Raw genomic sequence first — 25614 nt, 5'->3', positions numbered from 1 at the left:
ATCAGAAGCTTGTACAAACATTAGATCAGTCAAGTGCTGTGATTCTCAATATCCAATCAGAAGCTTGTACAAACTTTAGATCAGTCGAGTACTATGATTCTGAATATTCCGTTGAAATATCTCATTGTGACAACCCAATCTGCTGCCTTCATTTTGACCTATCCAGTCAGAAAATGCATTGCTCTAATCCATCAGATTATTCTGTTGAATCCATGTGATTAGATTTAATTGTGTAATATTTGTTTATAAATCTTTACAGACTAGAAGAGTTTTGTAGTCTTACTCAAGCAGTATGTGATATATGAATGATGATGATAAAATATGAATAAAAAAGCTTGACTTAATAATTTTGTTTTATTTTCCTTTTATAAGTTTACCGATACTATGGAGTCCTGACCCTGGAAAGAGCGTTTCAGCCAGAGTTACTGAACAGATCTAGCCCTCAGTTCGGGGACCTGGAAAGGGAGATCATCAGAGAGGTAAGATGGTTTTACCTCTAAGGAAGTGGTTGTACGTAATAAACATTAACCAGGTATTCAATCCTTGTAATGCAACTACAGAATGAGATAAGAATTATTTTAATTAAAATGGCAAGCCCTGAAAAATCAATAGTTTGATATTCAAATCTTATTGCTTAGTCTGTATTGTAGAACTCTATTGACTAACTTCAGTGAATGTAGAAAAAATAAAATTAGCTATTGGTTACAAGAATAATCTCTGTTTACTTGTAAGCATTCCCAGATGGAACAGTGCCTCTACCATGTTTGTAAATTCTAATGTATTTAGTTTGTAATGAATTAAAGAAAAAGTATGTGGTGAGAATATCGAATAGTAAGAATTGTATCTTGAAATCTCTCTGTGGAACTGTTGTATTCATTTTAATTTTGAGACTGAGATAGAGATTGATGGAACAAAGTACTCTTTAAATATTTTACATAATTTTGTTCTTGTCAGTGATATATACATAGTCAGTAGTTGTATATATGTCTTTATACTTGTACATTAGGCAGCTATAATTTTTTGTGTATAAAGTACATTTATGTTTTGATTTAGATGTATGGACCATACAGTCAGAAATAAAGGATTGTTATCTTGTCCAATATCTTATCTTATAACTAACTTAGAGACTTAGTAAATATCGTATTTTATATGACAATAATTTGTATTTTTTCAAAGAAAGCATTAAAGCTGAAGCTACTGGACTTATTTACTACTTCCTCCAATAGACAACTTAATTGGAGTCAATAACATTTACAGTAACAGAAGGAAGTTTGGAGCACTTAGAGTGTCCTTGGGCGGGACAGGACAAACATTTATGACCAAAGACCAGTGTTCTTGAGGTTCTTCTTGTGGTAACATCTAAAAGTGGTTTTGAAAACCATCAAGAACCCTGTTCTGAGGCTGAGAACTAACACCACATCTAGACAGAAGCAAAGAAAAATAAAAATGGCAGAACATGACAGATATTGATCTGTTCTGTTCTTTTGTTAGAAACAGTGCTGAACATTTTGGGTGAAATCCTGGAAAATGTTTCCCAAAAGATGGCCTTAGTTATAGAAAGTAGCCACAGAAAAATGACCAAGGAAATATTATTTTAAAAGAGTAGTGGTTTAAGTTGGTTGATTTGTCTTTAATAATAAATAGTAGAGGAGAAAAGGTAATAAAGAGGAATGTAATTCAGAATTATTGTAAGTATTGTTGTAGATGCAGTTTTCTTTCATATTTGTTGCTTTCACAACTGACATTGCTGAGACTTACACCTTTTCTTTACATTTCCTTCTTCACAGCTGAACAGGACATTTTACAGTGGAAATCTGAACAGAACCTATCTCAACAGCAGTGTCCAAGGCTTCCGGTCAGTAATTCACATGCTCTCTACTCTCTTCAATGCATTTATTTTTAATGTATTTTATTATTTCTTCTTAAACCCCTGCATGATTAGGTTTGCATAATATTCCTACTGGGCCAGCATGCATGTTGGAGGAGGTAACTAATGTAACAGAAGAAATGGTGATTTGTTGGTAATTAGACTTGTGATCAGAATGGTGAATCCTACTATTAAATCAGTCTGTGTTGGCAATCACGGTGTATCCTTGGGCAAATGACTTTACTTGAATTGATTTGACATCTACATGTGTTACTGTGATGTAAAACTACAAAACCAGATGAAACCTTGTCTTCCAAAATGAAAGATAGAAACATTCTCATTAGAAGTATTTAGCTTCATACTGCAGAAAAAAGTACCTAAGCTTGCATAATTGATAATTACAACAATAGTATCATGTTCCACTTGATATCAGTGTCCATTATAAATAAAAAGTGTAAAGTTATAGGCAGTCATGCCAAATTTCAAATGTGGTATCATTAAGTCCATAATTCCTATGTGTTTTCTAATCTGTCCTTCACATGACTGAAAGCATAAAGCATTCTAAACTTTATAAATCTACTTGTTATCAACTATATATTTCATTTTGCCACTCACTTATCAGTATCCTGTGTCTTACTTTATATGTCTCCAACACACACATCTATCATCACCTAGCTGTTTCTTTTTGCCACTCACTTATCTATGTGCTGGGTCTTTATGTGTCTCCAACACACACACACACACACACACTCCCCTATGATCAACTAGCTGTATCTTTTTGCCACTCACTTATCTATGTGCTGAGTCTATATTTGCCTCCAATACACACACACACAGACACACCTATCATCAACTAGCTATTTCGTTTTGCCACTCACTTATCTATATGCAGTGTCTTACTTTATTTGTCTCCAACACACAGACACACACACACACATCTATCATCAACTAGCTATTAATTTTGTCACTGACTTATCTATGTGCTGGATCTTACTTTATGTGTCTCCACCACACATACACACCTATCATCAACTACCTGTTTCTTTTTGCCACTCACTTATCTGTCACCTAGATGTTTCTTTTTATGTTTCCAAGACATACTTTTCAAGTAGTTTTTTCTTTTTGCTTTAATTGTCTCTAATTAGTCACACCTATCATCAACTAGCTATTTCATCTTGCCGCTCACCTGTCCATCTGCAGGGTCTTAGTTTAAATGTTTCTAAACACTCACAAACCAAATCATAAAAGCCTGTCAAATAATTACATTCCATAATTCAAAGTTTTAATTTTTAAATTACAAAAATGTAATAATGAAAATAGCATAATCAACAATAACAATAATGCTTGGAATAATAATGATTGTTACTGATGGCAACCTTTGTTTCAGGAATGGCAGTGTCATTGTTTACTTTGAATTGGCTTTCTCAGCTAACATCTCGATAAATGATGTACTCAGTACATTAATTGTGGGCCTGTTGATAAGTAATTCTAGTATAGCAGGAGAGATTCGTCCAAATAGTCCCAGGATTCTCAATCAAACAGGTGAGACTGATAGAAAATATACAGTAAAATAAGTCATCTACCTACATTTTAGATAGTCTGAGTTAATAATAAGAGATAGAATGAATTTACCATTACTTGATCGGTACCAGTGCTTGTGGATTTCATGGTGAGTGGTGAATACAAATAGAATTTAAATACTTAATAAAAATTTACCCTTCTGTTAAAATGACAAGAATCAATTTTTTCAATTGATGAATTTAGGTCAATAACAACATAAAATGTCAATTTTTAAACACCATGACCATTGGTACATTTGAAGTTGTATGAATTTACTTTTCACTATAACCTTGCTAATGGACATCTTTAAAAATATGTATGTATGAGACCGTTTCTGACAAATGAACCTCAGTGGTATGAAAAAAAAGTGCTTAAAATGTTTATGGATATTGGTAAGACCCTTTTTAAAAGAGACCAGTTTCCAAATGTTTCCTATCATTTATATAATCCTTCCTTAATATTCAATATGTATTGAAAAGAGTAACATTTTGTGAAGTACCTATGCTTTTAATGTAGTAAATTCATCATTCATGACAGTTGTTGTTGTTTTGGGGTTTAACGCCATTTTTCAGCACATGATACGCAATGCATGACGACCAGTAATAATGGTGGAGGAAGAACTGGGGTCCTGAACCAGTGACCCACAAGAAGCAACTGGCAAGCTTTCTCACATACTCACATTGGCCAAATCCTAGACTCAAACCCACACAGACAGAGGTGAGATGGCAGTGATCCGAAATGGAGAATGCTTTAGACCACTCGGCCACTCCGGGTTATTTGAAGCAATACTTCAGAGGATTCACAAATTTAAAAACTAGGGTTCCCTGTCAATCAATGGGTTGACACTTTCTATATATTTGGACTAAATTTATTACTTCAGGCTGTGATGTACAGGCTATCTTTTGTAAAGTGTATATAGCTAAATCGAGCTAGATCAAAATTTTGACAGAAGACAAACTATGGTTAAAACCAGATTTTCACTGGTATATTTGGGTGATGATTAAATTCTTTTCTTTGAATTTAAAATTAGAGATTTTCAGTAAACAATAAGAGAAATTTAAGTGAGGACATTTTCTCTCATATTAAGGATCTTATGTTTGCTGTTAATTAAAAGTTTCCATGTTGTGTTTTGCTTGTATGATACAGATGAGTTGCATCAAATAGTTCCCTTGTTTTCTTTAAAGAGCATGTGACACTCTACTCTAACATTTACAAAATCCTCAAATATTAATAAATATATTTCTAATCCAAATTTGTCTGATTGTAGATGTGGAAGGATTTTGCAACACCTCTGACAACATTGCTGCAGTTTTGAAGCTAGAAGAATGTGGAATACGGAAGTACATCCCTGATGGCTTGTCACCATTCCCAGATAACCAAACTAAATGCAGGTATTGTACAGCCAATCTGAAACAACTGTTCCAAAACAGTGTGCTGGTCAAACTTCAGGGAAATTAGAGTTATTTGATCCCTCAGATATTATTTAATGCTTTGCATTCTTTCCTAAGCCAAAACTTGTGAGTATATTGTAATTATTTACTTTTTGTCATGAGAAGTATAAAAATTAACTTTCCTTTACATTCATAATTAGATGCTAATTGGATGTATCATCCATGATAATTAACCAAAACCTGCATACAGCTGTTACATTTCTGTGTCCTGTTTTCCTGAAAAATAAAATTGCCCATCAAACTGTCAAATCTCTGAATGACATATTGCACTACATGTTAAGTCTGTATGTCCTAAAGGCTTGTCCTGTTTCTGTCAGTCAAACCACCACACTAAACTAGAGATGGATCCATATATCCAGTTAACAATATGTAAGTTTGTTGGCATAGATACTAACTATTGAAAACCCACAATGTGTCAGTAACATCAACTGCAATCACCACTTAGGGAAACAAACAGGATGTAGATGAGGATACATCAGTACCCATTGTAAACCTCCCAAGATCTATCTGATGTTGACAAGCATCAGTTTGCAAGAAAAGTATAACAGATACAGATAAACTGAATTCATGTTTTTGAATGGGCTTCTATATGACACATAGAAATATAAGAACCATATCACGATAACATACACATAGAATTTAAGACCCATATCAGGATAATGTACACATAGAATTTAAGACCCACACAAGGATAATGTACACATAGAATTTAAGACCCATATAAGGATAATGAACTCATAGAATTTAAGACCCACATAAGGATAATGTACACATAGAATTTAAGACCTACATAAGGATATTGAACACACAGAATTTAAGACCCACATAAGGATAATGTACACATAGAATTTAAGCCCCATATAAGGCTAATGAACACACAGAATTTAAGACCCACATAAGGATAATGTACACATAGAATTTAAGACCCACATAAGGATAATGAACACATAGAATTTAAGACCCACATAAGGATAATGTACACATAGAATTTAAGACCCGCATAAGGATAATGAACACACAGAATTTAAGACCCACATAAGGATAATGTACACATAGAATTTAAGACCCATATAAGGATAATGAACACATAGAATTTAAGACCCACATAAGGATAATGTACAGATAGAATTTAAGACCCACATAAGGCTAATGAACACACAGAATTTAAGACCCACATAAGGATAATGTACAGATAGAATTTAAGACCCACATAAGGATAATGAACACATAGAATTTATGCTTCGGGTAGATGGGACTTGTAAACCTTGAATGGTAGCTCATCTAGGAGAAGGAAAACTCCGATTCCAAACCTCTGCTGCCTTGTGGCTATACCCACGCATGGGAAAGGCTAAGGGAGTAAACCCCGACAGAAAATCTGGAGATGGAGTCCCTAAGGCGGTATGACATTGACTTCAACGTCATTCCGGCAACTCCTGTGATGCCGTTGGTGCCAAGCTGTATCGGCATTCGTCGTTCCCTTGGGCACACCAGCTGCATGGAGAGGGGGGATCTGCTGCATGCGCAACAGCTGATTCTCCATACCACCCTGCCCAGGCTTCATAGCTCCACTGGAGAGGACATTCCAGCGTTGTCGTACGGCGTCGGCACAACACGAGAAGTAGCAGTTTACCGGTTCTAAGTCAAAGCTCGATTGGCGTAGAGCTTGGCGCCAGGGGTTACTTCTGACGGTTGGAGAGATCATCAGGTCTCACTGGACAGCTACCGCCCTCCTCAAGCTGGGCAGCCCCCAGTCAGTAAGGTGCTGCCTGCCATGGCCTGCCTGCTTCACTGGGTGCGTGGAGCTTAGAGAACCATCTCGACAAGTGGGCCACAAAACTCTGCACCAGGAAAGACTAAAAGAAGAAATAAAAAGATTCCAACACTTCGTTTTGCAACCTGGAACATCAGGACCATGTGTCCTGGATTGACCACTGACCTACAGCAGATCGACGATGCACGGAAGACTGCCGTCATTGACAGAGAACTCTCCCGACTGAACATCGACATTGCCTGCCTCCAGGAGACCCGACTGGCTGACAGCGGCACCATCAAGGAAGCCAATTACACATTCTTTTGGCAGGGGAAGCCCTTGGATGAACCTAGGCAGCATGGTGTAGGCTTTGCCGTCAAGAACACGCTAATTGCCTTCATTGAACCTCCATCATCAGGTACTGAGAGAATCCTTACCCTCCGGCTGTCAACTTCCTTAGGCCCAGTCAACATCTTCAGTGTGTACGCCCCAACCCTCTACTCCACCTACGAGGAGAAAGACAAGTTTTATGAGGCTCTGGATCAGGCAATATCCAGTATCCCCAACAATGAAAGCCTTTACTTACTAGGAGACTTCAATGCTAGAGTGGAAGCTGACCATGAGGCCTGGTCCACCTGTCTCGGCTTTTACGGAAGGGGCAAGATCAACGAGAATGGTCAGCGACTGCTGGAGATGTGCTGCTCCCACAGCCTATGTGTGACAAACACTTTCTTCAAATGCAAGGAGATCCACCAGGTGTCGTGGAGACACCCACATGCACGCCACTGGCACCAGCTAGACCTCGTCATCACCAGGCGTGCAGAACTGGCCAGTGTCCTCCTTACCCGCAGCTACCACAGTGCCGATTGTGACACGGACCATTCCCTCGTGGCCAGCAAGGTGCGAATATTACCCAAGAAGCTGCACCATGCCAAGAAGAAGGGTCACCCACGTATCAACACCTGCTGTGCAAGCAACCCAGAGAAAACACAGCAGTTCATGAGCAAACTGAAGGAAGCCCTCACCAAAGTGACACCTGATGACACCATTGATTCCAAGTGGTCCCATATCCATGACTCTGTGTACAATTCAGCCATCACAGCTTACGGGAAGAGGGAGCGAAAGAATGTCGACTGGTATGAGGCAAATTGGGAGGAGATGGAGCCCGTGACTGAGGCAAAGAGGAAAGCCCTCCTGGCATACAAGGCTGCACCTAGCCCCAGAACACTACAAGCCCTCAGGATTGCAAGGAATAACGCCCAGAAGACTGCCCACTGCTGTGCCAACACCTACTGGCTGAACCTTTGCAACAGTATACAGACAGCTGCTGACACCGGGGATACAAGAGGAATGTATGAGGGTATCAAAATGGCGATAGGCCCCCCCAGCTACAAGACCGCCCCCCTCAAGTCCAAGACGAGCGAAGTCATCACAGACCAGGGGAAACAACTGCAGCGATGGGTTGAGCACTATCTCGAGCTATATGCAACCCAAAACAATGTCACTGGAACTGCCCTGGATGCCATTCCAGACCTGCCTGTCACGGAGGAGCTAGACACACAGCCCACCCTGGAAGAGCTCGGAAAAGCCATCGAATGCCTTGCCTGTGGGAAGGCTCCTGGAAGCGACGGCATTCCGCCTGAAGTCCTCAAGAGCGGAAAACCAGCACTGCTCCAGCCCCTACACACACTCCTCTGCCTTTGCTGGGAACAGGGAAACATCCCACAGGACATGCGTGACGCCAACATCGTCACTTTGTACAAAAACAAAGGAGACCGTAGCGACTGCAACAACTATCGGGGCATCTCCCTCCTCAGCATCGTTGGAAAGGCCTTCGCCCGTGTTGCCTTGGCACGCTTGCAGATCCTAGCCTCCCGCGTCTACCCAGAATCCCAGTGTGGATTTCGAGCCGACAGGTCAACTGTAGACATGATCTTCTCACTACGTCAGCTGCAGGAGAAGTGTCGCGAGCAGCGGATGCCCCTCTACATTGCCTTCATAGACCTGACGAAGGCGTTTGACATGGTTAGTCGGAGTGGACTCTTCAGACTCCTGCAGAAGATCGGCTGCCCCCCATGTCTGCTTGCTGTCATTATGTCGTTCCACAAGAACATGCACAGCACAGTGTGTTTCAATGGCGCAACATCTGAAGCATTCCCAATCATTAGCGGAGTCAAACAAGGCTGCGTCCTTGCACCGACGCTCTTTGCCATCTTCTTCTCCATGCTTCTCCAGTACGCATTCAAGGACTGCAGCGAGGGAGTGTACATCCATACCAGGGCTGACGGCAAGCTGTTCAACATCACCCGTCTCCGTGCTAAGACTAAAGTCACAGAGGTACTCATCTGTGAATTGCTCTTTGCCGACGATGCAGCCTTGACATCACACACGGAAGATGGACTTCAGCAGCTGGTATGCTGCCTCTCCCATGCATGTAAGGAATTTGGACTGACCATCAGTTTGAAGAAAACAAATGTCATGGCACAGGACACAGACTCCCCTCCCTCTGTCTCCATCGATGGGTACAATTTGGAAGTTGTCGAGAACTTCACATACCTCGGGTCTAACATCTCCAGCTCACTCTCCATTGATTCTGAGGTGGGTGGCAGGATTGCCAAGGCAGCAGCAGTGATGGCCAGACTTAACCAGAGGGTCTGGAACAACCCCAACCTCACAGAGAAGACCAAACTGTGTGTCTACCAAGCGTGCGTGCTCAGCTCACTTCTCTACAGCAGCGAAACATGGACCACCTATGCAAGACACGAGAGGAAACTCAACAGCTTCCACCTGAGATGTCTGCAGCGCATTCTGCACACCCAGTGGCAGGACAAAGTACCCAACACAGAGGTTCTAAAACGCGCCAACATGAACAGCATGTTCTCCATCCTCAGCGAGAGGCGCCTTCACTGGCTCAGCCATGTCAAGAGAATGGATCCAGGTCGCATTCCCAAGGACCTGTTATATGGGGAGTTAGCAGAAGGTGCACGACCAACTGGACGACCACATCTGCCCTACAAAGATGTTTGCAAGAAGGATATGAAGACAGCAAGCATCAATGTCAACGACTGGGAGAACTGTGCAAACAACCATTCCAGCTGGTGTCTAGCTGTCAGGCAGGGAGTTCAAAACGCAGAGGAAAAGAGAAGAATAAAGCAAGCTGAAAAGAGAGCTAAAAAGAAGGATAAGCAAAAGCGTACTTTGGAGCTATGCCATCGTCTCTCATAGACAGACGGATGCCAAGAAGAGAATTTAAGACCCACATAAGGATAATGAACACACAGAATTTAAGGCCCACATAAGGATAATGTACACAAATAATTTAAGACCCACATAAGGATAATGTACACATAGAATACATGCTTATTATATATGGATAATTGCATACACTTGTAAACATATGAACTAGAAAAACATATACAATTATTGTTTTTTAAATACATTATTTAGAATTCAGGATATGCCAGTTGGGATAAGAAAGTTGCAGGAAGTTACAAATTTTGTATGTTTTAGTTTCTCAAGAGGAGTATCTGGATGGTTTCACCACTCGGCAGTTAAAGATAAGCAATGGTCTTATATAACTTGGACATCTAAAATTTAGTTTTGTCGAGTAGAACATCAGTCCTTTCAAGGGACTCTTGTTTTTGACATTATACATACGTCATTTGTTTATAGCCTTTTGTGATTGTTGCAGTGAAAGATTTCTTGCAAAACTTAGAATGTTACCATGATTTATAATTGCAGAAGCATGACGTGTTTTTCAATTTTTTTCTTGCTCTGTTTCAAGCTTCCTTATGAATGCTACACAATGTCTACTCAGAGATCCCATGTTCAGAGACATCTGTAATGTTACAGAGGTTGTGAGCCACATCGCATCAGTCCCAGCCCAACTAACTTCTCTGTTGAGAGCACTCAATGTATCACAGAACTTGTTTGGAACAAATTTCAATCACTCTGTTTGTGGTAAGTTATATAATGTGTGAGAATAATTTAAACATCACTAAAATGCAGTTGAGTTATATTATAACCCAGTAGTTTTCATTGCACTGCTCATTCCTATCAAAATGGCATTCAACAAGGAATGTTACCTTACCGCATATACCCACTTACATGTCAAGTCCAACTATAAACAACATCGACCCTAATCTACCAGCACATAATGCACTGGCAGATCAGCATCTATGTTGTTTGTTCTACTGATTACCCCAAACACACTGCAAAGACCCAGAATGCTGGCACATTATATGACTGTAGATCTTGGTCTATGCAGTTTACAGTTGCACTCAACCTACACACAAGTATATATGGTATGATACTGCATTAAATCAGAAATATTTGTTACAAGTTCCTAATGTTGTCGAATTGAACAATGATTCAATATTGAAGAAAGGAGCAAATATTGATCAACAATGAAGCTACAAGGAATAATGATTTACCCCAAATAATTGTATGGTTCTAATACATTACTTTTAATTTATCTGGTGCTGTCTCAACCTTGTAAGTACAGTAAAACCTGTTTTGGGTGGACATTCTAAAAGCTGATTTATTCTTTCTTTTATAAACAGGTACCTTGTAAGTACAGTAAAACCTGTTTTGGGTGGACATTCCAAAAACTGATTCATTCTGTCTTTTATATACAATCCATATCTATTTAATACTAAACAGTCGTACATGAATGGAAGGTTTAGTAAAATTCTGCTAAGAGCATTGTGTTTCATGCAAAGTGGATTTTAAGAAGAAAATACAATATTATCAGACATATGCAGACACAATCACAAAGTAAATAATCCTCTGTAACAAACACACCCACTTTGAAGACCTTGTTGGAGATGGGTTTGCAAAGTTTTTAGCAGACATGAATTTACCAATTCCTCATTGCAGATAATTGTATTAAAATGGTTAAAATATTTTTCCAGACTTGTAGATCATACACAAATTTTCATGCCAGCATACAAAGACAATACACATGTTCTCTCATGCCACTGAGACAGGAAAGTTGAAATTTCGTGTAGGAGCCTGAAGTTTCACTTCAGTAAAAATAGGCTTTTGTTGGATTCTAGAAAACCAATCAGAGATAAGAGGACATCAGAAATTCCCATGAATTTCAAATGGCTGCTGCTATCTTTGCTGACAGAAGCATGATATCTAGATAAACAGATGAATTTTATAAGATTAAATATATCTCAAGTGCTTGCCAGCAGTTGTGTTTTTTTAAATAAACAACAAAGAAAGAAACAAAACAAAATAGCTTACTCAGCAATACAATTAATTGCCAATCATGAAATCCATCACCGAGTAATATGTATTTAAAGCATTTAACCACGAACTCGCTGTTTGGATATATAAGTAAGCAAGAATGTTGCTGTATATAATTTTATACTTTAGAAAAGAAGAATAAACACTAAATATTGATTTTGGGATCTTTAAATATCAATGTGCAATTTTATTCCAAGGCAGACACATTGAGATACTGTGGACTTGTTCTGTTGATAGCACATTGTGCAGTGTAGTAAGAGACATGTCTACTGGATTTTAGTTCAGCCATATGCACCATGAGTTTAAGTAGTCCTCAGACATATCCTTGAATGATTTAACTTGGCAAAACTATTTTTGTATAATTTAACTCTACATTTCTCAGATATATTGTGATAAAATTCAGCTCAACATTCCTCAAACATATCTTGGTACAGTTTGATAACAAATTTTTCTTATCTATGATATTCCTTTAAATATCATAACTGATCAGACATATTTAGATACAGTTTCACATAGAACTTTTCTTATTGATGGAAAGAGGCCTTTACTATCCTGTTTGATTGAATACCTTTATGCAGTGCTATGGCCCACTGAGCTGTGTTATTTCTTTCATACCTCTGCTGTACTGTATGGAGAGAGTATAAAGTTACATACCCTGTCTGCAACTTTTGTCATAAGCATTATTTCTGCTTAGTAACTTTTCAAAGACTTGATTCTAAACTGAGCAAAAGGATTAATATGTATCAGTCCTGGCCTGACTATTTCATTGGTAAGTTGGTCCTGGCATCTTTACCTTAGTTTTATAGCATATTTGTGGGGACATCATATTGTCTAAATACAATTTTAGTTTTCTAATTTTTAATCGGCAACACTTTGTACTTTGATGTTATAACTTGTGAAATAAATATATGAATGTACAAGAAGGATAAGCAAAAGCGTACTTTGGAGCTATGCCATCGTCTCTCCTAGATGGACAGATGCCAAGATATGAATGTACATTCGAGAAACAATATCCATTTTGTCTTTGCCTATTAATGCCTACTGATTCTTCTCAATAATTGAGAGACAGACATTTTATTCTCACTTGCCTTTTCACTGCCTTTTTTCAGCTTCCTATCATAACATGACTGGTAACATAACTGGTAAGTAGTTCATTCTGTCCTTTCCTGTGTTATATATACATGTGTATATATATAGCACCATTTCAAAACTGAAACACAATTTTATGCAGTGAATGCATTATAGATTTCTTTTTCAGACTGAACATGAATTGGATCATAAGTTTTCTGTGGATGGCAAAGGTTAATTTTTATAGTCTGTTCAGTTCTGTTAGAACATTTTGTAAGATTGTTATTAATAAGTGACACAGATCAAGATGGGTTGACTGTTTTATCAGTGATCATAAAACTTTACCTTTGGACTTGGACTGAAATGTTTGTCAGTTACATGTTTTGTAATTTCAAGAATGTATGTCACGTTGTTTTCAGTTATTTATTGATCTTTTAAAAATGTGGAATAGAATACTTTGTTTGATTGATATTCTATTTGATAGCTTTTGAAGAAAAAACTGATTACTTTGAGAGGAAACCTGTCAATCTTGAGAGTATAATACTAATAATAAAGCAGCAAATATGGAACCAAAAATAACATGTTTTCCAGTACATTTGATGATAAGGTATATTCAAGTTGTCTTTTTTGTCACAACCTTTTATATCAAGAGTGAATGCTTTTGTATTAAATTTTACATATATATTGCCACCACTATAATTTTGGGAAAAATTGTCCAGTACAAGACTTTAGATTTTCAGGATTTCTATAGTTACAGTTATTGATATTCTGGTGTTCTCTTATTTCATTCTTTTTCTCCAATTTCACTAAAATTATGGCTCCATCCAATCAGAAACTTGTACAAAATTTAGTCCAGTCTGGTACTGTCATTCTGATTATCCAATCAGAAGCTTGTACAAACATTAGATCAGTTAAGTGCTGTGATTCTGAATATCCAATCAGAAACTTGTACAAACTTTACATTTAGTCAAGTGCTGTGATTCTGAATGTCCAATCAGAAGCTTGTACAAAATTTAGCCCAGTTAAGTACTGTGATTCTGAATATCCAATCAGAAACTTGTACAAACTTTACATTTAGTCAAGTGCTGTCATTCTGATTATCCCATCAGAAGCTTGTACAAACATTAGATCAGTCAAGTGCTGTGATTCTCAATATCCAATCAGAAGCTTGTACAAACTTTAGATCAGTCGAGTACTATGATTCTGAATATTCCGTTGAAATATCTCATTGTGACAACCCAATCTGCTGCCTTCATTTTGACCATCCAGTCAGAAAATGCATTGCTCTAATCCATCAGATTATTCTGTTTGAATCCATGTGATTAGATTTAATTGTGTAATATTTGTTTATAAATCTTTACAGACTAGAAGAGTTTTGTGGTCTTACTCAAGCAGTATGTGATATATGAATGATGATGATAAAATATGAATAAAAAAGCTTGACTTAATAATTTTGTTTTATTTTCCTTTTATAAGTTTACCGATACTCTGGAGTCCTGACCCTGGAAAGAGCGTTTCAGCCAGAGTTACTGAACAGATCTAGCCCTCAGTTCGGGGACCTGGAAAGGGAGATCATCAGAGAGGTAAGATGGTTTTACCTCTAAGGAAGTGGTTGTACATAATAAACATTAACCAGGTATTCAACCCTTGTAATGCAACTACAGAATGAGATAAGAATTATTTTAATTAAAATGGCAAGCCCTGAAAAATCAATAGTTTGATATTCAAATCTTATTGCTTAGTCTGTATTGTAGAACTCTATTGACTAACTTCAGTGAATGTAGAAAAAATAAAATTAGCTATTGGTTACAAGAATAATCTCTGTTTACTTGTAAGCATTCCCAGATGGAACAGTGCCTCTACTATGTTTACAAATTCTAATGTATTTAGTTTGTAATGAATTAAAGAAAAAGTATGTGGTGAGAATATCGAATAGTAAGAATTGTATCTTGAAATCTCTCTGTGGAACTGTTGTATTCATTTTAATTTTGAGACTGAGATAGAGATTGATGGAACAAAGTACTCTTTAAATATTTTACATAATTTTGTTCTTGTCAGTGATATATACATAGTCAGTAGTTGTATATATGTCTTTATACTTGTACATTAGGCAGCTATAATTTTTTATGTATAAAGTACATTTATGTTTTGATTTAGATGTATGGACCATGCAGTCAGAAATAAAGGATTGTTATCTTGTCCAATATCTTATCTTATAACTAACTTAGAGACTTAGTAAATATCGTAATTTATATGACAATAATTTGTATTTTTTCAAAGAAAGCATTAAAGCTGAAGCTACTGGACTTATTTACTACTTCCTCCAATAGACAACTTAATTGGAGTCAGTAACATTTACAGTAACAGAAGGAGTTTTGGAGCGATTAAAGTGTCCTTGGGTGAGACAGGACAAACATTTATGACCAAAGACCAGTGTTCTTGAGGTTCTTCTTGTGGTAACATCTAAAAGTGATTTTGAAAACCATCAAGAACCCTGTTCTGAGGCTGAGAACTAACACCACATCTAGACAGAAGTAGAGAAAAATAAAAATGGCAGAACATGACAGATATTGATCTGTTCTGTTCTTTTGTTGGAAAGAGTGCTGAGCATTTTGGGTGAAATCCTGGAAAATGTTTCCCAAAAGATGGCCTTAGTTATAGAAAGTAGCCACAGGAAAATGACCAAGAAAATATTATTTTAAAAGAGTAGTGGTTTAAGTTGGTTGATTTGTCTTTAATAATAAATAGTAGAGGAGAAAAGGTAATATAGAGGAATGTAATTGAGAATTATTGTAAGTATTGATGTAGATGCAGTTTTCTTTCATATTTGTTGCTTTCACAACTGACATTGCTGAGACTTACAACTTTTCTTTACATTTCCTTCTTCACAGCTGAACAGGACATTTTACAGTGGAAATCTGAACAGAACCTATCTCAACAGCAGTGTCCAAGGCTTCCGGTCAGTAATTCACATGCTCTCTACTCTCTTCAATGCATTTATTTTTAATGTATTTTATTATATCTTCTTAAACCCCTGCATGATTAGGTTTGCATAATATTCCTACTGGGCCAGCATGCATGTTGGAGGAGGTAACTAATGTAACAGAAGAAATGGTGGTTTATTGGTAATTAGACTTGTGATCAGAATGGTGAATCCTACTATTAAATCAGTCTGTGTTGGCAGTCATGGTGTATCCTTGGGCAAATGACTTTACTTTAATTGATTTGACATCTACATGTGTTACTGTGATGTAAAACTACAAAACCAGATGAAACTTGTCTTCAAAATGAAAGATAGAAACATTCTCATTAGAAGTATTTAGCTTCATACTGCAGAAAAAAGTACCTAAGCTTGCATAATTGATAATTAAAACAATAGTATCATGTTCCACTTGATATCAGTGTCCATTATAAATAAAAAGTGTAAAGTTATAGGCAGTCATGACAAATTTCAAATGTGGTATCATTAAGTCCATAATTCCAATGTGTTTTCTAATCTGTCCTTCACAGGACTGAAAGCATAAGGCATTCTAAACTTTATAAATCTACTTGTTATCAACTATATATTTCATTTTGCCACTCACTTATCAGTATCCTGTGTCTTACTTTATATGTCTCCAACACACATCTATCATCATCTAGCTACATCTTTTTGCCTCACTTATCTATGTGCTGGGTCTTTATGTGTCTCCAACACACACACACACACACACACACATACACACACACCTATCATCAACTAGCTGTTTTATTTTGCCACTCACTTATCTATGTGCTGGGTCTATATTTGCCTCCAATACACACACACACCTATCATCAACTAGCTATTTCATCTTGCCACTCACCTCTCCATCTGCAGGGTCTTACTTTATCTGTTTCTAAACACTCACAAACCAAATCATAAGAGCCTGTAAAATAATTATATTCCATAATTCAAAGTTTTACTTTTTAAATTACAAAAATGTAATAATGAAAATAGCATAATCAACAATAACAATAATGCTTGGAATAATAATGATTGTAACTGATGGCAACCTTTGTTTCAGGAATGGCAGTGTCATTGTTTACTTTGAATTGGCTTTCTCAGCTAACATCTCGATAAATGATGTACTGAATACGTTAATTGTGGGCCTGTTGACAAGTAATTCTAGTATAGCAGGAGAGATTCGTCCAAATAGTCCCAGGATTCTCAATCAAACAGGTGAGACTGATAGAAAATATACAGCAAAATAAGTCATCTACCTACATTTTACATAGTCTGAGTTAATAATAAGAGATAGAATGAATTTACCATTACTTGATCAGTACCAGTGCTTGTGGATTTCATGGTGAGTGGTGAATACAAATAGAATTTAAATACTCAATAAAAATTTACCCTTCTGTTAAAATGACAAGAATCCTTTTTTTAATTGATGAATTTAGGTCAATAACAACATAAAATGTCAATTTTTAAACACCATGACCATTGGTACATTTGAAATTGTATGAATTTACTTTTTTCTATAACCTTGCTAATGGACATCTTTAAAAATATCTATGTATGAGACCGTTTCTGACAAATTAACCTCAGTGGTATGAAAAAAAAAATGCTTAAAATGTTTATGGATATTGGTAAGACCCTTTTTAAAAGAGACCAGTTTCCAAATGTTTCCTATCATTTATATAATCCTTCCTTAATATTCAATATGTATTGAAAAGAGTAACATTTTGTGAAGTACCTATGCTTTTAATGTAGTAAATTCATCATTCATAATAGTTGTTGTTGTTTTGGGGTTTAACGCCCCTTTTTCAGCACATGATACGCTATGCATGGCTGCCAGTAATAATGGTGGAGGAAGAATCGGGGTCCCGAACCACTGACCCACGAGAAGCAACTGGCAAGCTTTCTCACATACCCACATTGGCCAAATCCTAGACTTGAACCCACGCAGACAGAGGTGAGATGGCAGTGATCCGTAATGGAGAGTGCTTTAGACCACTCGGCCACTCCAGGTCCCTCATTTATAATAGTGAAAGCTAACAAGCAACTGCCATATGTTGGTGTGTATAACACACACTAATGTATAATGTGCACCCTAAGTTTCAACCCAGCACAAGATGAACAAATTTGGTTCTGGAACATAACATGCATGTTATATCCTGTGCTTCAAAATCTTTATTATCATTTTTTTTTTTGTGCATTATCATCATTTGTTACATGAAGTATGCTTGGTGTATAATAAAACAATGCATGACTGTTACTCTATTCATTTCTTTAGTGCTTGATACTTTTATGTGGATATGAGGATTAGCTTATCTCTTTCAATACATGAGCTTTTTATGCAGCCCATGGTGATAATCTCTCAGCCTATATTCATGTAGATACAATAGCGATCACAAGATACTACTGGGAAATTTCCGTTCTAGTATTATACTTATTTCAACTTGTACATTGGTTATAAAGAACTACATCTTCCTTAAGAAGTCGAGACCAGCCATAATGAACAATATTTACCAACAAAGTATATATATATAAACATGTGATCATCTTTCATCTAAGTAATTATCCTTTCAAGAAATGATTGTGCAATTTGAGCATGTTTTATTGAAGTTGGAATTTTATTCTGTATATGGGTGCCTGAATAATGAAAGCTTTTTCTAAAAGGTCATTTTTTTTCTTTTAGCAGTTTGTAGTCATTTGAAGCAATACTTCAGAGGAATCACAAATTTAAAAACTAGGGTTCCCTGTCAATCAATGGGTTGACACTTTCTATATATTTGGACTAAATTTATTACTTCAGGCTGTGAGGTACAGGCTGTCTTTTGTAAAGTGTATATAGCTAAATCGAACTAGATCAAAATTTTGACAGAAGAAAAACTATGGTTAAAACCAGATTTTCACTGGTACATTTGGGTGATGATTAAATTCTTTTCTTGAATTTAAAATTAGAGATTTTCAGTAAACAATAAGAGAAATTTAAGTGAGGACATTTTCTCTCATATTAAGGATCTTATGTTTGCTGTTAATTAAAAGTTTCCATGTTGTGTTTACTTGTATGATACAGATGAGCGGCTTCAAATAGTTTCCTTGTTTTCTTTAAAGAGCATGTGACACTCTACTCTAACATTTACAAAATCCTCAAATATCAATAAATATATTTCTAATCCAAATTTGTCTGATTGTAGATGTGGAAGGATTTTGCAACACCTCTGACAACATTGCTGCAGTTTTGAAGCTAGAAGAATGTGGAATATGGAAGTACATTCCAGATGGCTTGTCACCATTCCCAGATAACCAAACTAAATGCAGGTATTGTACTGCCAATCTGAAACAACTGTTCCAAAACAGTGGTGGTCAAACTTCAGGGAAATTAGACTGATTTGATCCCTCAGATATTATTTAATGATTTGCATACTTTCCTAAGCCAAAAAACATATGAGTATATTGTAATTTATTTAATTTTTGTCATGAAAAGTATAAAAATTAACTTTCCATTACATTCATAATGAAATGCTAATTGGATGTATCATCCATGATAATTAGCCAAAACCTGCATACAGCCATTACATTTCTGTGTCCTGTTTTCCTGAAAAATAAAATTGCCCATCAAACTGTCAAATCTCTGAATGACATATTGCACTACATGTTAAGTCTGTATGTCCTAAAGGCTTGTCCTGTTTCTGTCAGTGAAACCACCACACTAAACTGGAGATGGATCCATATATCCAGTTAACAATATGTAAATTTGTTGGCATAGATATAAACTATTGAAAACCCAGAATGTGTCAGAAACATCAACTGCAATCACCACTTAGGGAAATAAACAGGATGTAGATGAGGATACTTCAGTACCCATTGTAAACCTCCCAAGATCTATCTGATGTTGACAAGTATCAGCTTGCAAGAAAAGTATAACAGATACAGATAGACTGAATTGATTTTTATGAATGGGCTTCTATATGACACGTAGAAATATAAGAACCATATCATGATAACATACACATAGAATTTAAGACCCATATAAGGATAATGTACACATAGAATTTAACACCCATATAAGGATAAAGAACACATGAAATTTAAGACGCACATAAGGATAATGTACACATAGAATTTAAGACCCATACAAGGATAATGAACACATAGAATTTAAGACCCATAAAGAAGATAATGTACACATAGAATTTAAGACCCATATAATGATAATGAACACAGAATTTCAGACCCACATCAAGATAATGAACATGCAGAATTTAAGACCCACATAAGGATAATGAACACATAGAATTTAAGACCCATATAAGGATAATGAACACATAGAATTTCAGACCCACATAAGGATAATGTACACATTGAATTTAAGACCCACATAAGGATAATGAACACATAGAATTTAAGACCCATATAAGGATAATGTACACATAGAATTTAAGACCCATATAAGGATAATGAACACATAGAATTTAAGATCCACATAAGGATAATGTACACATAGAATTTAAGACTCATATAAGGATAATGAAGACATTGAATTTAAAACCCACATAAGGATAATGAACACATAGAATTTAAGACCCATATAAGGATAATGAACACAAATAATTTAAGACCCACATAAGGATAATGAACACATAGAATTTAAGACCCACATAAGGATAATGAACACAAAGAATTTAAGACCCACATAAGGATAATGTACACAAAGAATACATGCTTACTATATATGGATAATTGTGTACACCTGTAAACATATAAACTAGAAAAACATATACAATTATTGTTTTTTTAATACAGGATTTAGAATTCAGGATATGCCAGTTGGGATAAGAAAGTTACAGGAAGTTACAAATTTTGTATGTTTTAGTTTCTCAAGAAGAGTATCTGGATGGTTTCACCACTCGGCAGTTAAAGATAAGCAATGGTCTTATATAACTTGGACATCTAAAATTTAGTTTTGTCGAGTAGAACATCAGTCCTTTCAAGGGACTCTTGTTTTTGACATTATACATACGTCATTTGTTTATAGCCTTTTGTGATTGTTGCAGTGAAAAATTTCTTGCAAAACTTAGAATGTTACCATGATTTATAATTGCAGAAGCATGACGTGTTTTTCAATTTTTTTCTTGCTCTGTTTCAAGCTTCCTTATGAATGCTACACAATGTCTACTCAGAGATCCCATGTTCAGAGACATCTGTAATGTTACAGAGGTTGTGAGCCACATCGCATCAGTCCCAGCCCAACTAACTTCTCTGTTGAGAGCACTCAATGTATCACAGAACTTGTTTGGAACAAATTTCAATCACTCTGTTTGTGGTAAGTTATATAATGTGTGAGAATAATTTAAACATCACTAAAATGCAGTTGAGTTATATTATAACCCAGTAGTTTTCATTGCACTGCTCATTCCTATCAAAATGGCATTCAATAAGGAATGTTACCTTACCGCATATACTCACTTCCATGTCACGTCCAACTATAAACAACATAGACCCCAATCTACAAGCACATAATGCACTGGCAGATCAGCATCTATGTTGTTTGTTCTACTGATTACCCCAAACACACTGCAAAGACCCAGAAATGCTAGCACATTATGCAACAGTAGATCTTGGTCTATGAAGTTTAAAGTTGGACTCGACCTACACACAAGTATATATGGTATGATACTGCATTAAATCAGAAATATTTGTTACAAGTTACTAATGTTGTCGAATTGAACAATGATTCAATATTGAAGAAAGGAGCAAATATTGATCAACAATGAAGCTACAAGGAATAATGATTTACCCCAAATAAATGTATGGTTCTAATATGTTACTTTTAATTTATATGGTGCTGTCTCAACCTTGTAAGTACAGTAAAACCTCTTTTGGGTGGACATTCTAAAAACTGATTTATTCTGTCTTTTATAAACAGGTACCTTGTAAGTACAGTAAAACCTGTTTTTGGTGGACATTCCAAAAACTGATTCATTCTGTCCTTTATATACAATCCATATCTATTTAATACTAAACAGTCGTACATGAATGGAAGGTTTAGTAAAATTCAGTTAAGAGCATTGTGTTTCATGCAAAGTGGATTTTAAAAAGAAAATACAATATTATCAGGCCTATGCAGACACAATCACAAAGTAAATAATCCTCTGTAACAAACACATCCACTTTGAAGACCTTCTTGGAGAAGGCTTTGCAAAGTTTTTAGCAGACATCAGTTTACCAATTCCTCATTGCAGATCATTGTATTAAAATGGTTAAAATAGTTTTCCAGACTTGTAGATCATACACAAATTTTCATGCCAGCATACAAAGACAATACACATGTTCTCTCATGCCACTGAGACAGGAAAGTTGAAATTTCGTGTAAGAGCCTGAAGTTCCACTTCAGTAAAAATAGGCTTTTGTTGGATTCTAGAAAACCAATCAGAGATATGAGGACATCAGAAATTCCCATGAATTTCAAATGGCTGCTGCTATCTTTGCTGACAGAAGCATGATATGTAGACAAACAGATGAATTTTATAAGATTAAATATATCTCAAGAGCTTGCCAGTAATTGTGAGTTTTTCTAAATAAACAACAAAGAAAAAAACAAACCAAAATAGCTTACTCAGCAATACAATTAATTGCCAGTCGTGAAGTCCATCACTGAGTCATATCTATTTAAAGCACTGTAACCACGAACTCGCTGTTCGGATATATAAGTAAGCAAAAATGTTGCTGTATATAATTTTATACTTTAGAAAAGAAGAATAAGCACTAAATATTGATTTTGGGATCTTTAAATATCAATGTGCATTTTTATTCCAAGGCAGACACATTGAGATACTGTGGACTTGTTCTGTTGATAGCACATTGTGCAGTGTAGTAAGAGACATGTCTACTGGATTTTAGTTCAGCCATATGCACCATGAGTTTAAGTAGTCCTCAGACATATCCTTGAATGATTTAACTTGGCAAAAATATTTTTGTGTAATTTAACTCTACATTTCTCAGATATATTGTGATATAATTCAGCTCAACATTCCTCAAACATATCTTGGTACAGTTTGATAACAAATTTTTCTTATCTATGATATTCCTTTAAATATAAATGATCAGACATATTTAGATACAGTTTCACATAGAACTTTTCTTATTGATGGAAAGAGGCCTTTACTATCCTGTTTGATTGAATACCTTTATGCAGTGCTATGGCCCACTGAGCTGTGTCATTTCTTTTATACCTCTGCTGTACTGTATGGAGAGAGTATAAAGTTACATACCCTGTCTGCAACTTTTGTCATAAGTATTATTTCTGCTTAGTAACTTTTCAAAGACTTGATTCTAAACTGAGCAAAAGGATTAATATGTATCAGTCCTGGCCTGACTATTTCATTGGTAAGTTGGTCCTGGCATCTTTGCCTTAGTTTTATAGCATATTTGTGGGGACATCCATATCGTCTAAATACAATTTTAGTTTTCTAATTTTTAATCGGCAACACTTTGTACTTTGATGTTATAACTTATGAAATAAATATATGAATGTACATTCGAGAAACAATATCATTTTGTCTTTGCCTATTAATGCCTACTGACTCTTCTCAATAATTGAGAGACAGACAATTTATTCTCACTTACCTTTTCACGGCCTTTTTTCAGCTTCCTATCGTAACATGACTGGTAACATAACTGGTAAGTAGTTCATTCTGTCCTTTCCTGTGTTATACATACATATATATATATATATATATATATATATATATATATATATATATATAGCACCATTTCAAAACTGAAACACAATTTTATGCAGTGAATGCATTATAGATTTCTTTTTCAGACTGAACATGAATTGGATCATAAGTTTTCTGTGGATGGCAAAGGTTAATTTTTATAGTCTGTTCAGTTCTGTTAGAACATTTTGTAAGATTGTTATTAATAAGTGACACAGATCAAGATGGGTTGACTGTTTTATCAGTGATCATAAAACTTTACCTTTGGACTTGGACTGAAATGTTCGTCAGTTACATGTTTTGTAATTTCAAGAACGTATGTCACGTTGTTTTCAGTTATTTATTGATCTTTTAAAAATGTGGAATAGAATACTTTGTTTGATTGATATTCTATTTGATAGCTTTTGAAGAAAAAACTGATTACTTTGAGAGGAAACCTGTCAATCTTGAGAGTATAATACTAATAATAAAGCAGCAAATATGGAACCAAAAATAACATGTTTTCCAGTACATTTGATGATAAGGTATATTCAAGTTGTCTTTTTTGTCACAACCTTTTATATCAAGATTGAATGCTTTTGTATTAAATTTTACATATATATTGCCACCACTATAATTTTGGGAAAAATTGTCCAGTACAAGACTTTAGATTTTCAGGATTTCTATAGTTACAGTTATTGATATTCTGGTGTTCTCTTATTTCATTCTTTTTCTCCAATTTCACTAAAATTATGGCTCCATCCAATCAGAAACTTGTACAAAATTTAGTCCAGTCTGGTGCTGTCATTCTGATTATCCGATCAGAAGCTTGTACAAACATTAGATCAGTTAAGTGCTGTGATTCTGAATATCCAATCAGAAACTTGTACAAACTTTACATTTAGTCAAGTGCTGTGATTCTGAATATCCAATCAGAAGCTTGTACAAAATTTAGCCCAGTTAAGTACTGTGATTCTGAATATCCAATCAGAAACTTGTACAAACTTTACATTTAGTCAAGTGCTGTCATTCTGATTATCCCATCAGAAGCTTGTACAAACATTAGATCAGTCAAGTGCTGTGATTCTCAATATCCAATCAGAAGCTTGTACAAACTTTAGATCAGTCGAGTACTATGATTCTGAATATTCCGTTGAAATATCTCATTGTGACAACCCAATCTGCTGCCTTCATTTTGACCTATCCAGTCAGAAAATGCATTGCTCTAATCCATCAGATTATTCTGTTGAATCCATGTGATTAGATTTAATTGTGTAATATTTGTTTATAAATCTTTACAGACTAGAAGAGTTTTGTAGTCTTACTCAAGCAGTATGTGATATATGAATGATGATGATAAAATATGAATAAAAAAGCTTGACTTAATAATTTTGTTTTATTTTCCTTTTATAAGTTTACCGATACTCTGGAGTCCTGACCCTGGAAAGAGCGTTTCAGCCAGAGTTACTGAACAGATCTAGCCCTCAGTTCGGGGACCTGGAAAGGGAGATCATCAGAGAGGTAAGATGGTTTTACCTCTAAGGAAGTGGTTGTACGTAATAAACATTAACCAGGTATTCAATCCTTGTAATGCAACTACAGAATGAGATAAGAATTATTTTAATTAAAATGGCAAGCCCTGAAAAATCAATAGTTTGATATTCAAATCTTATTGCTTAGTCTGTATTGTAGAACTCTATTGACTAACTTCAGTGAATGTAGAAAAAATAAAATTAGCTATTGGTTACAAGAATAATCTCTGTTTACTTGTAAGCATTCCCAGATGGAACAGTGCCTCTACCATGTTTGTAAATTCTAATGTATTTAGTTTGTAATGAATTAAAGAAAAAGTATGTGGTGAGAATATCGAATAGTAAGAATTGTATCTTGAAATCTCTCTGTGGAACTGTTGTATTCATTTTAATTTTGAGACTGAGATAGAGATTGATGGAACAAAGTACTCTTTAAATATTTTACATAATTTTGTTCTTGTC

At 35.7% G+C, this 25614-nt stretch overlaps 1 protein-coding gene across 1 annotated transcript in view; it reads left to right on the top strand.

Annotated features, from left to right (window-relative positions):
- The window catches only part of LOC149774286 (uncharacterized), a gene marked incomplete at its 5' end in the record, with an annotated part of 90347 nt that overhangs the window by 21665 nt on the left and 43068 nt on the right, over positions 1–25614 (top strand). The window contains 13 exons of the mRNA XM_089945508.1: positions 373–479; positions 1788–1855; positions 3255–3409; positions 4695–4818; positions 10413–10588; positions 12991–13023; positions 14426–14532; positions 15841–15908; positions 16996–17150; positions 19115–19238; positions 21068–21243; positions 23568–23600; positions 25035–25141. Coding sequence (XP_089801634.1) covers positions 373–479; positions 1788–1855; positions 3255–3409; positions 4695–4818; positions 10413–10588; positions 12991–13023; positions 14426–14532; positions 15841–15908; positions 16996–17150; positions 19115–19238; positions 21068–21243; positions 23568–23600; positions 25035–25141 — 1433 coding nt within the window. The remainder of the gene's footprint in view (positions 1–372; positions 480–1787; positions 1856–3254; positions 3410–4694; positions 4819–10412; positions 10589–12990; positions 13024–14425; positions 14533–15840; positions 15909–16995; positions 17151–19114; positions 19239–21067; positions 21244–23567; positions 23601–25034; positions 25142–25614) is intronic.

Source organism: Sinohyriopsis cumingii, unplaced genomic scaffold, assembly GCF_028554795.1.
Source record: "Sinohyriopsis cumingii isolate HCF-2022 unplaced genomic scaffold, ASM2855479v2 utg000356l, whole genome shotgun sequence".
NCBI classification, from domain to species: domain Eukaryota; kingdom Metazoa; phylum Mollusca; class Bivalvia; order Unionida; family Unionidae; genus Sinohyriopsis; species Sinohyriopsis cumingii.
The sequence above is the reverse complement of the archived record's forward strand: the minus strand, read 5'-3'. Positions and strand labels throughout refer to the sequence as shown.